At 38.7% G+C, this 17318-nt stretch overlaps 1 protein-coding gene across 1 annotated transcript in view; it reads left to right on the plus strand.

The window, feature by feature from the left end:
• Positions 1–1816: 1816 nt before the first annotated feature.
• Positions 1817–17318, plus strand: part of WDFY4 (WDFY family member 4) — a 123267-nt gene continuing 107765 nt past the window's right edge. Inside the window, exons 1-10 of the mRNA XM_010000358.1 lie at positions 1817–2077; positions 6319–6433; positions 7001–7104; positions 8439–8585; positions 9171–9360; positions 10254–10443; positions 12773–12933; positions 13257–13719; positions 15301–15398; positions 16265–16455. Coding sequence (XP_009998660.1) covers positions 1817–2077; positions 6319–6433; positions 7001–7104; positions 8439–8585; positions 9171–9360; positions 10254–10443; positions 12773–12933; positions 13257–13719; positions 15301–15398; positions 16265–16455 — 1920 coding nt within the window. The remainder of the gene's footprint in view (positions 2078–6318; positions 6434–7000; positions 7105–8438; positions 8586–9170; positions 9361–10253; positions 10444–12772; positions 12934–13256; positions 13720–15300; positions 15399–16264; positions 16456–17318) is intronic.

Consider the following 17318-nt stretch of genomic DNA (forward strand, 5'->3'; position numbering starts at 1 on the left):
GATTCTGTAGTATTGCTACATTAAAAGAGAAAGCAAGGAGACTTGCTATTAAGGGGAAGAAATTCAAAGTAGAGTGAAAAGTCATAGCAGTACTGTGAATAATTAGAATGCAATGATTCTTTGAAATATAAATATGTGTAATTTTGTAGGAGTGTAAAATGGTTTGGTTTTTTTGTCCCTTGTTTTTTCTTTCTGGGTTTCAGTGTTTAGGAGTAAGGTAGGACAGGTAACAGCTTCTGTTGTTCAAATTTAAAAAAATGGAAGAGAATATTTCAGATTATCCCATATTTTGTTTTATTTTTATTTTTCTATTATAACCACTTATTTATTTGTTTATTTGTTTTATCTAAATGTTGCATTTTAAAATGCTTTTAAATTCCCTCTTTCAGAGGTTTACCTTTTCTGAATTCACAGCTCAGCAAATCTGCAGGAATTCAAAACTGTTTCTCTACCACCACATTTGTTTTTATTATGTATGTCTTCAAAAAGAGGTTATTCTAAACATTACAGATTTACCTATGGATAAGAAATCATGAGTTATAATATTTTTTTATTGACAAGCTAGAATGACAAAAGTTACTGTAAAGAAGGGACCTCTTTCTTTAGAAATGGAGGTACATTGTTGTTTATCTTCAAGGGGGTGTAATGATTTAAAAATTCTTCTAGGCTCCTAAAATAAGCTATTTTTGATAAGTAAAGCAAGGAGGTACATTCATGTTGGTGACAACTCCCCAGCTGCCTGTCCACACTATTATAATCTGTGTTTCCTATTTTCAGTAGTCAGATGATGTCATAGACACCAATAAGCATATGGCTGATTTTGATGGAAAGTGGAGAAGCCCAGTTTCTATTTGTGTAAGTACTGTCATTATGTAGACTCTGAGTAGCAGGTGTGCTCACAGAAGGCTGTGGCAAAGTAGGGTTGCTGTGGGTTCAAGGCTCTGTCAATGACCTCCCAGAGGACTATGGCTGAAAACTGGGCTGCAAAGTAGATGAGAGGACTTGGGGTTAAGGTGAGGGTACCAGAGGGATTCCTCTACCTATAGTGCCAGATGGACCCATTGCAGGTTCAATTTGATGGAAATTCTAGCAGTAGAAGCACCTTGCTCCTTCACTGAGGCATACCATTTCAGATTGGCAGACTATGTTGTGATGCTGTAGTGAAGTATCTACCTCTTGTACAGAGCTGTACCTCTGCAATATGGAAGAGCTGAATGTTGCTGCCTGTTTGAACCAGCACACCCATGTGGGGAATGCTTGGCTTTTCTACACAGCTCCTTTTCTAGCTAGACCTTCAACCCCACCCTAGATGAAAAATGCATTGGAGATGTGCAGCTTAGTTTAGGATCTACAGTCAGTGAAATATGTATACTCAATTAATATCATGGCTTTTGGGTCGTACTTTTCTGTTGCAGATCTGATGATGGTGTTAGCTATGATTTGTTTTACACTTGGGGTGACTGAAGTTTAGGGAGAGGATCTGGCTCAGTGGCAAATGCAGGTCTGGAACTCAAGATTTCCTACATGGTTTACTAGTTTGTTCTGCTAAAGCTCAGATGAGTTCTGTAGCACAGGCACACAGATCATGAATGAGAGCTTGTTTTTGTGGTTGCAAGGTGGTAATGCTCTTGTCCAGGAGCAGAGCACTTTGTCATCAGAATTGGAAAGTCATTGGCTGCCAGTGTTTCCATACTTCTAAACTCTCCAGCTCCAATTGTTAAAACTGTCAGTCTCTAATTTCATGAGACTTTTGACTGGTTAGAGATTATGCTAATTGTAAATAATAGTTACCTTTAACTTCAGATCTCATTTCAGCATGGACAAAGCAGCTGAAATCATGTGGCAGCTGGAGGATTCATCTGGCCAAGCAGGACAACAAGAGCTAAGCCCTCATGATGCAGACAATGCAGAACTGCCAGGAGAGCCTGCACGCATCGAGGATAAGGCACCCCAGAGCCATACCCTCCAGTGGGAGACTCTAGGCAGACAGTTTGTAGAATATGAGCAGGTGGCTCCATTTCTCATCCCAGAGGAACAACAGAGAAGGCTTCTGGACTTCCTTCCCTTCTTCCTAAAGGTTTGTTCTCCTCATTGCCTTTGATGCAGAGTTTCTGTTGCTCTGTTCAGTGGTCACCCTAACTGCCAGTGGAGTTAATTAGAGTGTGATCCCTTTCTTGAGGTGATAATTACTTACACTGCATTGGAAGCTTGAGGAAACAGTTACTTTTCCTCATTTAATCTAACTAACCTTGTATGTTACCATGAGAAAAGTGTATGGGGAGCACTGCTTTACTTTAATGAATGGCTAAATTTTATTCTTAGAGTTAAGGAATATGTTGATGAAACAGGCATGTTTCAAAGTGACTACCCTGTGAACAGGTCACTGTTCTTTTTCTAAGACAGCACAGCAACAAGACACAATCTATTTTGCTTGGATCAGGAGCCATCTACTCTGCTTTTCCTAGTCATTTTCAGACCAGCTATCTTCTGTCCTCTTGAGACTCCATGGAAGACATACATCTTTAATGCTTTGAGGTTGTAAATTCATTCCAACAAGGATGGGCTTTGCTGTTGAAGATAGTGTCTCTGAACTGCTCCTCCTCCCCTTGTAAGCAAAGTATTGCAGATTTTTGTGAGATTCTGCTGAGGTTTTCTGCCTCAAATTTACAATGAAATTTAAATTCCCAGTTCTCAAGTTTTCTGAGTTTTGTTGTAGCTTTGGTTTTTTGAGACAACGTAGTGAATGTGAACTAAGTCTTGATGTGATGAGATTATATAAAACAATTTTAGATTTGCTGATCATCAACTGAGTATGAATAGCAAGAATGCCTTCCATGCAAAGGTCATTTGTTGGAGTGTAATTTTCAAAGGACTGAAGAAGTTGTTACCAAAAAAAAGGTGTTGAAAGCTAAGTCTTCAGAATTAAAAACTGGACAGCAAAGAAGGAAATGGCTTATTTATCATGACACATGAGAAATAAACTTTAGTACCAGTGGATCAAAGGACAGCTATAACCCAGGAAGCAAGCTGTGTATTGCTAAGGGACTGGCAATGTTGTGGTTATGCATACCCATCATGAGTTTCCTTTCTGTAGGACTGAACTGCACGTGCTTTAGAGTTGTCAAAAGTTATTTCCTGAATTGCAGTAGTGCTTGTAAAGAGGGGATTTTAGATCCTTAAAGGATATTTTGGCTACAGAATATATTTAAATTGGAGACGTGAATTTCTCATTAGCTTAACACTTGCTTTCCCCCAAAGATATTCTTTCCCTTCAGTTTTCTTAGATGTATCAGTAGAGCTTTGCAGTAGCTTTGTAGGCATTTAGGCTTCTATATGCGGATAGAGCATTTTGGTCTCACATAATTGATTTAAGAGTGCACTGTGGAGAATCTGGCCCGCTAGCCAGAGTCATTTGAGTCATCATGTAATTCTCCATATGACTTTTACTCCCATCATGTACCAGCCTTCTGCTTTGTGCCAAGTCCCTGGACCAGTTTAGGGGAACATATCTGTCTGATTTGTACATCTTAGAAGGTTCTTACAGAAACGACCTTGCTTCCTCTTGTATTACAGGGAACTCTGCATAAGTCCTCTTCCTCCTTGGGAAATTTTCATCTCTTGCTTTTCCTTTCCTTTTTTGATCATGTAGATGCCACTGCATCTCTGTCTTTTTGTCTTTGAGTGCTCTAGCTCTTGCTCAGTTGTCTGGAGAGAGAGAGCACTAACCAGGAGCCATCTAGGTTGTGGAGGCTTGTTACTCACTGATATATTCCTTGATGTAGAAGGACAAGGTGTAGGAGGAAAATGTTAGCCATCTGCTTGTGATTCAAGCCTAGACTGGGAGTCATTTTAATGTGCCCTCTGAATCTTCCCTCTTGGTGCCTCAGGAAGTATCAGAATGTTCTGTTACATGGCTGACTTTTGAGCAGGCATCTCTTTATGAAGCATGGAATAGGAAGGACAGATGGCAACAGCAGAAGCAGGGAACTTGTGGAAGAATCTTAAACATGTAGAAACAGCCTTAAAAGGAAGAAAGAAAATCAGATTAGATTGATACAATTTTATTCGAGTTTCCCCTGAAGGCAGACATCCTGGAATGGAGTCAATTTTATATTCTTCCGGATACTGATCTTTTTTAGGCTCAAAGATTAATATGGAACTTATTAGCTCTGTTCTTAAAGAGTGTGATCTAGAGAGGAAGATCACTTTCAAAATCAAGTCAGAACATTAGTGGCGTGGTCAGTAGTGAGTTGGACTAGTTAATATTTTCACAAATATACCGTTGTTATGAACTTTTGATTACTGCTCTCTGCTGTGTATGGTCTGAACTTCTAAAATGTATCCTGGTCTTTCTATTAGCATAAAAGCGAGTGAAACAATCCTTTCTTAAGCGTTCAAAGATTGCTCCTTTTTGAGGCCCAGGGGCAGGAATCTATCACTGCTTTCTTCTGAAAAAGGGCATAGCTTAATGGTAATTATCCTGTATTCTTAAGTGTCTGTGCATTTCTTGTCACTGTATTTGCCCAGCTTGCTTCTATTTTCTTACAGATCTTCCCTTACTTCTGCATCAGAAGTGGGGGAATTCGTGGATCTTGTGCCTGCAACTGAAAGTCTCTGAAAATAAGTTATGGTCAAAGTCTGAAAAGTGAGCTTTGAGTATTGTTGATTGACTGAAAATTTATTGATACATGCTGTGTGATTGCTTTTCACTGTTTTGTAGCCCAGAAAAAGAGTTGAATGCAGTTCCAGAGGTCAATGCAGAAAAATTAAGTAAAGTGTAGTTGCTTGCCTGATTGCCAAGTATCAGATGTTCTATATAAAAATAATGGTACCTGATTCTTGGAGTCCACTTGGGTGCAATAGTATTAGTCTACTGGAGCATATTTTTATTGCTTTTGAACTCTAGGCAAAGAAACATTTAAGGGAACCTGCTTGTCAGACTTAAAGCAGAGAAGCATTAAGTCTTGCTGTTGTGTCTCTTGTCAATTTTCATTGAATTGCTTGTCTATTCTTCTGTGTGTAATCTGTAAACTTGTTCATAAATTTTTATAAACTTGTCTATAAATTCTCCACAGCTAGCTATTCATTTAGAACTGTATCTTCTTATTTAGGAGTGATTATTATAGCATAGGAAATGTGTACTGTTCTGGTAGACATTTACTGTCATCATGTCAGCATTTTAGAAGTACCTAATTTCCTGTATTAGCACTGACCTGTACTCATTATGTAAGCTGTCTTGTACCTAACCAGGCAGAATGGTCACTCCAGGCATAGGAGGCTACATTTTAAGCTCATAGGCAAATGGATTGGGCAACTCATACTGCTGCAAAATCACATCCACTGTCTTGTAGGCTAGAATATTATTGGTTATTATTCTTCAGGTCCTTTCCTCATGTTCCCTTTTATTTCCTTATTTTGCAACAATTATTAAGAGGAAATAAATTTTGTTTGGCAGGAAATAAATTTTGTTTGGCAAGAAATACTGGTTTTATGAGCCTTACTTTCTTCTCAAACCAGAGAAAGGCAGAACATTTCTGGATGTATTAAAACAACAAAAATATCCACAGCCACAAACAAAAACAAAAATAGTAAAAAAAAAACACAAAAAAACCAAAATAAAAAATATTTTACACATTTGTTTATTCTGTTATTTTTGTAAATTTATGGGATAAAACCATTTCAGGTGAACCTGGGAACAGTAGTCCTGTATTACCATGGTTTCTTTTTTGACATAATTGCTGCAAATGCTTCATGAGAGCAGCTGTTGCAATCTCATTTCATTCTTTAAGTAGCTGAATAAGAGCTTGCTGAACTAAGAAAATAAAAATTTATTTTATTTTTAAATTTTTATTAAATTTAAAACTCAGGTTTTATGACTTACTTTAGTTTTAGGGAGACCAGTTTTTGGGGAAGGCTGCAATCCTACTGAAAAATTCTTGGACAAGCTGTAGCTGTAAGCTCTTCATACCTACAGGGTGTTCATGTTATGTGTTGAAAGGCACTGCCATGCATTTTATACAAATAATTAGTGACACAGGCAAGTATTGTTTTGGTTGTATTAAATGGGGAAAATAATGTAAATGCTTTCTGGTAGGTGCATTATGTGATTCAAAAGGTAGTTCCAGGTTGACTTCTGTATCTAGTATCAGGCTCCTGCCTGTCTGGCAACTAGTTCTTCAATGAACTACACTGACTGGGGAGGGAATTTTACAGGGGAATGTTAGCTTTATGATTGTGGATTTTTAATTTATTAGTACTTTTCAATCTACGAAAGACATGCTGTATCAGAAAGACTTAACAGTTACACTTGGATTTCAGGCCTGGGAAGAATCTGTTGGAGTAATTGTATTCCCCAACATTCAGCTGTTAGCCAGTGAGGTTTCCAAGCTTCTGACAAAAGAAATTAAGAGGAACATCAATGGCAAGCCTGCAGGTAATTATTTCATACCATAGCCACTGGATTCACTTATGCTGGTAATGTGTTGTCATTTACCTGTTCTCTGTTCTTACCATCGGGAAAACATGAAATTCCTAAATGTAGCAAGCCAGATCTTTTAGTAGGTGTGACCTAGTATTGGTTTTGGATGATTGCACTGAAGATCTGGCCTTGTATGCTGTGCTGACCTTGCATGTGGAACTTCTGTAGCTGGAAATGAATGATACTGCAGCTATGCAGTAAAATAGTAGGTTACACACTATTCTGACAAGCATCCTTTAATGAGAAAAGTACTGCTAGCCACGCATGGCTTTCCTGGTCGCTTTTGTACATCCTTCACACTGGTCTCCTAGCAGACTTGATTAATTTAGCTGGTATACCCAATGAAGCTTGTCAGTTTGAAACATGTAATTTCCATGAACTGACGTGAGTCTGGATCAAAATCCTTTTATGTCCTATGTTAACTTCAGTGGACTCCTGCAACTGCTGTTTTGTTAAGAAAAGACCAATGCAGTATTTTCATCTTCATTAAAGATTTAAAGTTTAATGTTGTTGTGGTAACAGAGGAAGCTCGTCTGGCTTTGGGACAATTGTTACAGCAGAAAGGAGAAGCAGAAGATGGCTATTTGCTCCTGAAATCCGTGTATCTGCTCTCACAGACTGACCTGGTAAGATAATTATATTTTTTTTTGCTTGTTTTAATTTCTTTTTTATTTCATCGAAGCTTGGTAGCCATCCGAACAGTGGAACATCTAAGTCTCCTAATGTTTGTGTTATCCCCAGTGCTCTGTGCTTCAACATGTCTAGGCTTTTCTAAAAGAGGGAAGTAGGTGCACTATGCTTTCAGATACTCTTTTTGTTTTAATCATCAGGCAGATGTTTTTTTGTGTTCCTCTGAATTGTCTTCCCCCCAACCTCACCCCATTGTGTGTCACTGCTCTTCAGCCTTTCTTTGTCACTCCGTCTTATATATCAAACAGAGGACTAGTAAGGACCTGTCTGATAATGCAGTGATTGGATTTTCCGAACTGCCAGCCTCTCATTTTGAAGCATTTCAAAGCATTTCACTTGTACAGCCATCCTGAAGGCAAACTGGCATCAGCAGTACAGCATCCTGACAGTCACCAGGGGTGCATTTATCCCTGACATTGATCTGAGCAGTTTGTTTTATCCCTATTTAGATACACTAAAATATAGTCTTACTGTCAGCTTCTAGTGGACATGTTTTGTGTCATAAGGAGCTCTATAAAATTATATTTAGTCACTGCATGAAATTCCTCATGAGGTTTTTTCAGGGATTTAGGATGTTGCTATTTTTTGTAGCACACACTTGCAAACCCTCTGTTTGATATGCTGCTGATTTTTGTTTTGATTATTGCATGCCAAGCAGACACTGGGACTCTGCTGTACATTGTACACAACCATAATAAAGATGGTAAGACACTAAGTGTTGAGAAAGATAGTGGAGAAACAGCACCTCTTGCATTTATAAAAGCTAAAATTAGAAGTGGGTGTGCAGGTATTCAATATATTACAAAAGCAAAGGCACTGTAGCTGAATTGCTGCAGGGAATGAGGAAATCATGTTTTTAACATGCCAGGCCTCTATAACTGCAGGGTGTCCTGTGAACTAATGAGAAAGGGGGCACTGTCTGCCCCTACACTTACCGCTATCTTAGCTGCTAGCTACTTTGCAGGTTGTGTGCTTCACTGGCTGTACGTCTCCTTATGCAGGACGTAGTAAATATCTCTGTCAAGCTATAATTCAACTGGAGTAGGTAGTCCTGGGAACAACTATGGCAACACATGGTCGGTGTTTACTTCTCCAAAGTGATTTGTGCAGCTGTGCTATAATTGCCGTGCTTATGTGCCCCTCAAAGCACTTGTAAGGATAAAATGCTCAAGTAGCTCTTTCATCTGTCATGACTAAACTCAGTGTGTAGAAACACAAGGAAACCACAGTCGCCTTCTAGAGGGACTGATTTATTTTGTTCCTTACTCAGAGAACTCTGTGGAACATCATTGGATCTGGCCTTCCAGCTGCTCTGATGCAGTGCCTGTACCTTTTCTTTACATTTCCTCTGAAGAAAACAAGTGAGGATGGAGAGACAAGTGAGGATGACACTCAAACTCAGGAAATGCTTGTTAAGGTGAGATGCTCTTCTGGGAGTTCATTTGCCCTGAGTATTCAAATATTCACTTAGGCTTTCACCTTTTTAGCAATCAGTGATTGATTCAAACTACTGAAAAAAAAAAAGGAGTAACTTTGGACTGAAAACCATTGAACAAGCATCTGGAGCAGTATAAAATAATCTAAGAAGATGCCACTATATCTCTTGTTTTTTTGTTAAACAATATAACATAACTTTGTAAGTGGGGAAAAAAAATCCAATAAGAATATCCTAGTTGTAGTTTTAGTTGTTCATTTCACTGCATCATTTTTCCTGGCATTACTTTCTGAACAAGCATCTGGAGCAGTATAAAATAATCTAAGAAGATGCCACTATATCTCTTGTTTTTTTGTTAAACAATATAACATAACTTTGTAAGTGGGGAAAAAAAATCCAATAAGAATATCCTAGTTGTAGTTTTAGTTGTTCATTTCACTGCATCATTTTTCCTGGCATTACTTTCAAACTATAATACTCTGACATCCTGCCCCCACCCCAGTGAATTTTTCTCCATTTCCCAGATATTTGTAGAGGTGTTTATTGTACCTCATGCTTGATTTTCAGGTAATGCTTAACATGTACAGAGAGGAACAAGCGGTAGAGGAACTTCTGGCAGCTGATAAGCTTCAGTCATTAATTATAGCAACTGCTTCTCTCTGGGACCAGTGTAGCCATTCATGGAAAGCACCTACAGGACATGTGTTGAGAACAATTTCAAAGGCTCAGACGAAAAACAGCATTGTGTACCTACAAGGTTTGGTTTAGTAACTTGGCTTTGCTTTGCTTTTCATCATAGGTCCACAGAGAATGAATTCTCAAAAAGAGACTCTCTGATATTTTAATCTCTACATCCCCTGGTAGTCAGTCAGCTGCAAAGCATGGGCTCTTGACTGTCTAGACAGGAACTTTATCAAGTACTGACAGCCAACTGGAAACTGAGGTTTCTTCTAGACAAAAAAGTGAAATTACAGGCAAGAGGCAGTCCCACCTGATTACACTAATCTAGGCAAGGACAAGGTATATTAAGGGGTTTTTTAAGTTGAGTGACTGAATGTGTGAGCTTAAGGCTCATGCACACTCTAAATACAAGGTTGAGGTCACTGCCAGTAACTACACATAGGTACTTTCATTTTTTTTTAAATAAAAATTTTACTTCCTGTGTGAGATTAAAAGAATGAGGAATACTAGTTCTAAGACTACTGAACTGTTTAGACATTTTTAAACTGTCCTGGAAGGACTGGCCATCAGATTAGACAAAAGGACCCAGGCTTCATTACTCAGAGTGAAATGTGTATACCCCATTACATATACCTTATTGAAATAATCTCTAAACTGAGCACAGACTATGTGATTGACTTGGTACAAGACAATTAGATATGTGAGCCTCCACTTACCTTGTACTCAGCTGGGTTCACTGGATGTGAATTTTGGTGAGTGGGCTGGAGGATTATACTCTTGACACTGAATCAGGTTTTTAGATGAGTGTAATGTTCAGATATCCTCTTGTCCTTCTTTCCAGATAAAGAGTTATCTGACTCCTTGTTTACTGGGAAATAAATTTTCAAACTTATTTTTCCATTTTTGTTAGCAATTCAAATTTGTTTGACTGTTAATTTTTAAATACATGCTATATCTTTTTTCCTGCAGCTGTGGATTGCATTAAAATAGCTGTTCAGAATCTCTTCAAACTGGCTGACAACCTACCTGCTTGTGAGGTCTGTGAAGCTGCTAGTATTGTCTTGTGCTTTGTGAAAGATTCCTATCCAATATCATCAGCTTTATTATCAGAGTTTGAAAACAATGATGGCTACCAACTCCTGCTAAGAATTTTACTCGGGTAAGTAGAGTTTCTTAGTGCGCTTCTAGAAGATGATAAAACTTCATTTTCAGAACACATAGTGGTCTGCATTAAAATGCTAATTATGTAAGTAATCTTGTGTGGATGCAAAGCCAGCAATAAAAACCCTGATACCACGTCTTTCGTTGCTGTTTTAGGAAACATGACTTCTACTGAAGCCATATGGAAATTAACAGTAGGAGAAGTTAGTCTACAAGTGGGATAGGGACTTATCAAGTAAAAGACAAAGATGCTTCATCAGTGTTAGAGGGTACGTAGGTCAGAAACATTTGTGTTACTTAAAGGGAGCTCTTGATCCAGGATAGCAGTCATCTAGGGAGAGAAAGGTTATCTTGCTGTGCAGAAAATACCACAACAAACTTACAGCTGAAACGGTTGTGTTCTTCAGAACTGAGATGAATATGAAGATATCAGGAAAAATCCCCACTAGTTATTGTAATCACAGGTACAAAGTAGAATCTTTTACTTTCCTTGTCTTGCATTTTCTAACCAGGCTCTGAGTTTGCTACAACTGAACAGTACATTATACCACTTCCCCAGAATTACTTAGGAACTTTGTTCTGGTTTTCTTTAATATCATATGAAGAGAGCATTTGCAGAACTTCCCAATCTATTTTTGTTCCCATTCTGGCTTTGCCTTTTCTTGTACTTCTCCGATGCTTTTAAGAGCTTTGATCCTTGACCAGTACTTTAGACTGAGGGTGGTATATTTTTTATTTTGCATCTAGAGGATTGTAATTTGAATCATGAATCCAAAAATACTCATAGGTGCAGATATTTTCTGATTATTTTTGGACGGCACAAAATTAATAACCTACAATTGTAAAATGTCTATTCTGGCAGTGTTTTCTTTAGTTACCATAGATTGTCTAGTTTTCCCTTATAAATAAGCTGTGTTGAGATGTATCATTCTCATTAAATTTATACATATAATGGCAGAAACACCTGATCTTTATCAGTAAGGGCTATGACTGCCCCCATCTTTTTTAACTGATCTAATTAGGCTGGGAAGACAGAAATAGCATAAAGCGGTGCTCAGGGCTTCAAATTGGTCTTCCTTCCCAGCACAGTATCATAGAATGTTTAAGGTTGGAAGATACCTTAAAGATCATCAGGTTCCAACCTCCCTGCTATGGGCATGGACATCTCCCACTAGACCAGACTGCACAAAGCCTCATCTAACCTGGCTTTAAACACCTCCAGGGAGGGAGTTTCCACAACCTTCCTGAGCAACCTATTCCAGTGCCTTATTACCCTCACAGTACAGATTTTCTTCCTGATGCCTAACCTAAATCTGCCCTCTTTCATTTTAAAACCATTACCCCTTGTCCTATCAACTGCCCTCTGTGGTGAAAAGCCCCTCCCCAGCTTTCCTGTAGGCCCCCTTCAGGTACTGGAAGGCCACTATAAGGTCTCCCTGGAGCCTTCTCTTCTCTAGGCTGAAGAACCCCAGCTCTCTCACTCTGTCTTCATAGCAGAGGTGCTTCAGCCCTTTGATCATCTTTGTGGCTCTTCTCTGGACTATCTCCAACAGCTCCATGTCTTTCGTGTGCTGAGGGCTCCAGAGCTGTACACAGTATTCCAGGTGTGGCTTCACCAGAGCAGAGTAGAGGAGCAGAATCACCTCCCTGGCCCTGCTGGCCACACTTCTTTTGATGCAGCCCTTTTTTTTATTTGTTTGTTTGGGGTTTTTTTTTGTTGTTTAGATTAAAGCAGAATATATTTTTGTTTTCTTCTGAGAAAGAAAAACTGGGTTTACAGTTCAAACTATTTTCTTACATAGTAGAGACATTCCATCTTTGTTTCATTCAAAAAGTTAGGCAAGACAATATTTTTCCTTTCCTAAGGGCTGAGATTTTTGTCTCTTACCTTGCCAATCATATGCCTACCTTTTAATATGAAGTGTCGGTTTAAATTGTTTGATCTGTCTCAAAAAAATAAATTTTTACTTCCCAAAATGAGTATTCTTTTGGAAATAAATACTTATATATATATATATATACACACGTACATATAACTGGACTAAACTCCTATATTTATCTTCCTTTTCTTCTTCTTTCAGTGTCACTTCACTTTTCTTCTTCAGTTTGTGAGTTTTGTTCTGATTCAGAATGTGCCACTGTGGTGTGCAGTTACTGTTTCTAAGATGGCTGAACAAGTCATAGAAACAAGACAAAAGACAGTAAAATAGACAGAGGAGGAGAAGGCAGTAAAATGGGTAGCTTCTGTGTGCTTAGTACTTTGTGATATATCTAAAATGTTTGTATTACTAAAGCATAAATAAATTATTTTCCTGTTTTGTTCCTAGATGTCAGGGGCTGCAGCAAAATGAAGGAGACCCCTATCTGGGTGAGATCTTGGACATTCTGACTTGCCTTACAACCTGTGGAAAAACTGAACTGAAAGTTTCTGGCAATATTTTACACCCGCAATTACCGCACTTTGATTTTGAACAGACACGATCTTCTGGTACAGTATAAATATATATGGCTATGTAGGCGAGTCATAGAAAAATGAAGCTCTATTCATTACGTGCCTTAAGATGGTGGAAGTGATAGATCAGGACATATGTGCCTTACACTGCAGGAACCCGAATGCTACCTACACCAAGCTGGACTAATCATGTCAGTTGTAGGGTCTGATCTGAGGTTAAGAACATGCCTCCCAGTCATAACCCCTGAGGCTGTGACTCCTATTTCCCCTCGCAGACATGATTTAGCATTATAGTTGTGGTGCTTGCAGTCTTAAATAGCATTGATGTAAAAGTGATTTCACCTGGTTTCATCTCACAGGAATGACAGTGAAAAACCTCCAGGCTTTTCAGGTGTTGCAATGCATTTTCCAGAAAAGTAATGATCAGCACCTGTGTGGAAGAATCTTGGCAGCAATTAGTACCATATGGGCCTGGGACACAATGAACTTCTTTCTTCTGGAATGGACACTACAACCTATCAGCCAGTTTACTGACATAATCCATTTCAAACCACCTGCAGTCCAAGTCCAGTTCTTCAGACTGGTGGAGTCCATAGTGCTAGAACTGTCCTATGTCCCTCATGAAATTTTGAAGAAGGTTCAGTATTTGATAAAGGAGAACATAGTGCCATTCTGCACCTTAACAGCTCTCCGGTGCCTTCTCAGCATGACCAAGAAGGACATGTTATTCAGCGACATATTTCGTGACTCTGGACTCCTAGGCCTGCTGCTGGCAGTTCTGAGGAAGCAAGCCAAAATCCTGAGGAAATCAGGTACAACTTAATGTCATTCACAGTGACTGTTGAAGTATGGAGATCCATAGGAATGAATCTCTACAGTCTATAAGTTTTATATGCTGAATAGCTAGGTTTTGTCTGCAAACCAACTGGCCTAAATTTATGACATACTAAGCTGGGTCCTTTCTGAAATGTTAGCTGTGCATTGTCCTATTCACTAGCCTAAACAGCTCTGGGCTATTCTTCATCAGTAGGCAATGAATTATTCTTGAGGGTACCATTCAGCTCATTCTTTTAAACTGATCCTAATTTGTGGTTCTCTCACATGCGAGCTCAAGAGTGGAGAAGAGAGTGAGTTTTATACAGTGCTTAGTTCCTCTGAAAATAACACTTAATCCTTAGGACTGTTGATAGACAGCAGCTTCCTGAGTTTTGGCTATATGTTACCCACAATTACTACCAGCCATTTTCATTTAGTATAGTCATCTCCTATTACGAAAAAAAGGGAAGATTATAGTCCTAGTGTGGTAACTGTGGGGTACAGATGACTTAAGGGACAGATCTATCTGTAAGTTTGTAACTGTTGTTTTAAAGAAGTAAAAACGCATGATAACATTTTTTTGTGCTTTCTGAATTGGGAAATGCCTTTACATTTCAGTGCATTAATGGTTTAGTAAAGGAAGAGGGACCCAAAGTACTAGGTGTAACTTCTGATGCAGCAAGCAGAATTGAATTTTTTACAGACATTTATTCCAAGCAACAGAAGAAATACGAATTGCAACAGAAGTTCTGGAGTGCAGACATCCATTACCTGCAAGGACAGTTAGATTCTTGATATTGGAAACCTAGAGTTTTGTACTAGAGGAGTTAGATAAGGATGATGAAAAAAATGCTGAGGTTCTTGAAAACATTTTTTCTGCTTATGGACTGCTACATGGGGACTTTCTAGTCTTTGCATTAATTAAGTTGTTTTAGATCACTTTGCAATCTAAATCTTATAGCATGAGCAACTGAATGACTATTTGTTTTGTAAGTTTAGACACACAGATGGGAAAGCCCTGTGTGCAGTTATCATTACTTCCCTCTTTTTGTTTCCAGAAATTTAGCCATAAAACTTTTAATTTTAGATCCATAAGTAACCTATTGTGTGACCCTGGAAATGTTTGCCTTTGAACATGCAGGGGTTTCTGCTCTTCACTTTCAGTTTAGGTATTTAAGTACTTCATCTTGCTATAATATTTTACCACTTCATAGGTCATAATCTGTAATATTATTTTGTATGTGTTCCTACCAGGTATCACTAAACAGGTAACTCTACATCATTTGGGAAGTAGAAGCACACTATTACCAGTATTGCCTATGGTTATGTGAGAGATCTGGGCTGCAGAGCATAGCATCAGATCTGTGTTTCCCAGACTAGACCCTGATGACTAGACAAAGACTTGTCTGTATTTTGTTGCCCATGTTAGGGTTCAAGTAGCCTGTAACTAAAAATTGAGAGAAAACTAGAATTTGCTGAAGAACTGGTTTTCCTTTTTATTTTAGAATATTTTAGCTATAGTTGACATATATATGGTATGTCTTGTATAAATTGTACTATGTCTTTTCCTGTACTGACAGCTGGAACCCATCTGCCAGATCTGGAAGAAGGCATTGAGAAGGAATTAAATGCTGTGATGCTGAAGATGGTGGCTGCTCTTACTGCAGGATCTGTGAGGAACACTGGTAAGAAATAACAAATGACTGCATTACCTTTGTGGTATTCAGTGGCAAGTGGCCACAATGCCTCTTGAGAAGCATCAGCAAATTCTCTAACTTTTGTGCTTTGGTGAGAAGTGGATAACAAAAGCTAGAAGTGTAAGGATAATGATTTTACACAAGGAAGAAACGTAGCAATGATATTCTCATCCTGCATAATAAACCTTATCAGAGTAGTACTCTGCTTCTCTCATCTTTCTGGACATTCCTGAAGCATTTAGATAGAAAAAACAAACTTACATTGTGGGAAAAACCCCTGTGTGTGTGAGCTTTGTGTATTGTTTGTTCATCCATATTTTCTTCCATTATAGCTATTATTTGAAGTCTTGGTGGGATCAGATGCATGCTGAGTAACTGGCATGTAAATACGTTTAGTACTGGCATACCTAAGAGGACTATGTGTGGGGAATTTTTTGGAACATAATAATAAAGAAGTGAACTCTTCTGAATACTAGAATCCACCCAATCACTCTTGGATCCTAGAATCATCATGTTTGCACAATCTTACATGGTGCAAATATAACTGTATCTGTCCTCTTCATGAACTAAAGAGATGTTTAAGCTGAAAATTAAGAAGGCATCTTTTCCTTTTCATTATTATTGTATTGGGAAGCTGTAATCTCTGATGATTAGAAAGTGTGGTCCTCCAGTCACTTTCTTCCTACTTGTTCTTGTGCTGTTCAGTTTGTGTTGTCTTTAGCTTAACCAGCTCTTCTTGCCTTTCCTGCTGTATTGTGGAAATGTGGCACTTCACACCAATACTGAAAATCTGCCTGTGCAAACTACTAGTAAAGGATAGTTTAAGTAACAAATTATATCATATTTGTCCCTAGTTGTTCTGAAGGACTATGGAATGGTGCCATATATCAAGATATTTTTGGATGACGAGTGCTACAGGAGTGCTACTCTCAGCATCTTGGAGCAGCTATCAGTAATCAACTATGAAGAATATATGAGCATTATTATTGGGGCCCTCTGTTCTTCTACTCAAGGGGAACTACAACTGAAACAAGATCTGCTGAAGGTAATTCGTGTGATTCCCCACTTGCTTGTGGCTTTCTTGGAAACTGCTTGGTTTGTGTCAAATTACTCTTAATCTCAACCCTAACACTCATTTCCAAGAAGGTAAGTGCAGAAGAAAAAAGATCTATGGCCCAGTTTTTTATTCTGGTAAACTGGGCACTTTGATTTTTAACTGTGTGTCTGTGGTCAACACTTTCACCTCAGTATCAGATTGTGAAGTGTTTTGGAGGCTTAAATAGCAATGCAGGATGGAAAAACAGAACTGGCAAAGGAACCATGAGCAGTTCTGTGTAATGTGACAGAGAAAGGAGAAACGAATGTGAATGAAAACAGAGGAAGGAGGGAGGGAGGATGTGAGAAGAGGTAAAGGAATAAGACTGGAAGGGGCAGAGGTAGGCATGAGATGAACAGCTTGATTCTGATAAGTTTCCAAAGTTGAAGCTTTCATGTCCTTAATTTTGTCATCTCTCATATACACCAGCTGTCACAGTTTGACTCAGGTCCGACAACAATGCTCTCGATCCCCCCTCCCCCCAACCCAGGTAGGGAAGGAGAGAGAGAAAAAGAGAGAGACTTGGCTGGATTGAAAACTAAACTACACAGCTTTAATTAAAACACTAATGAATCATACAAGAAAATATATACAATTATATACAAATATATTCAGGAATGGGTAAAAAGCCTCTCGCCTCCCCCCACCTCAGCAACTCCCACAGCACTTCCCTGAACTGGGAAGAGTCCCGAGGAATCCTGAAGCTGCTGCTGGAGAAAGCAGAGAGTTATGGGGGTCACGAGAGATCAAGCCTGAGGATCGACAGTGATGGATGAACAGAGTCCTCCCTGGACACCGGCCATGGACAGAAG

The sequence above is a fragment of the Chaetura pelagica genome, unplaced genomic scaffold, assembly GCF_000747805.2.
Source record: "Chaetura pelagica isolate M959 unplaced genomic scaffold, ChaPel_1.0 scaffold156, whole genome shotgun sequence".
In the NCBI taxonomy this organism is placed as follows: Eukaryota; Metazoa; Chordata; class Aves; order Apodiformes; family Apodidae; genus Chaetura; species Chaetura pelagica.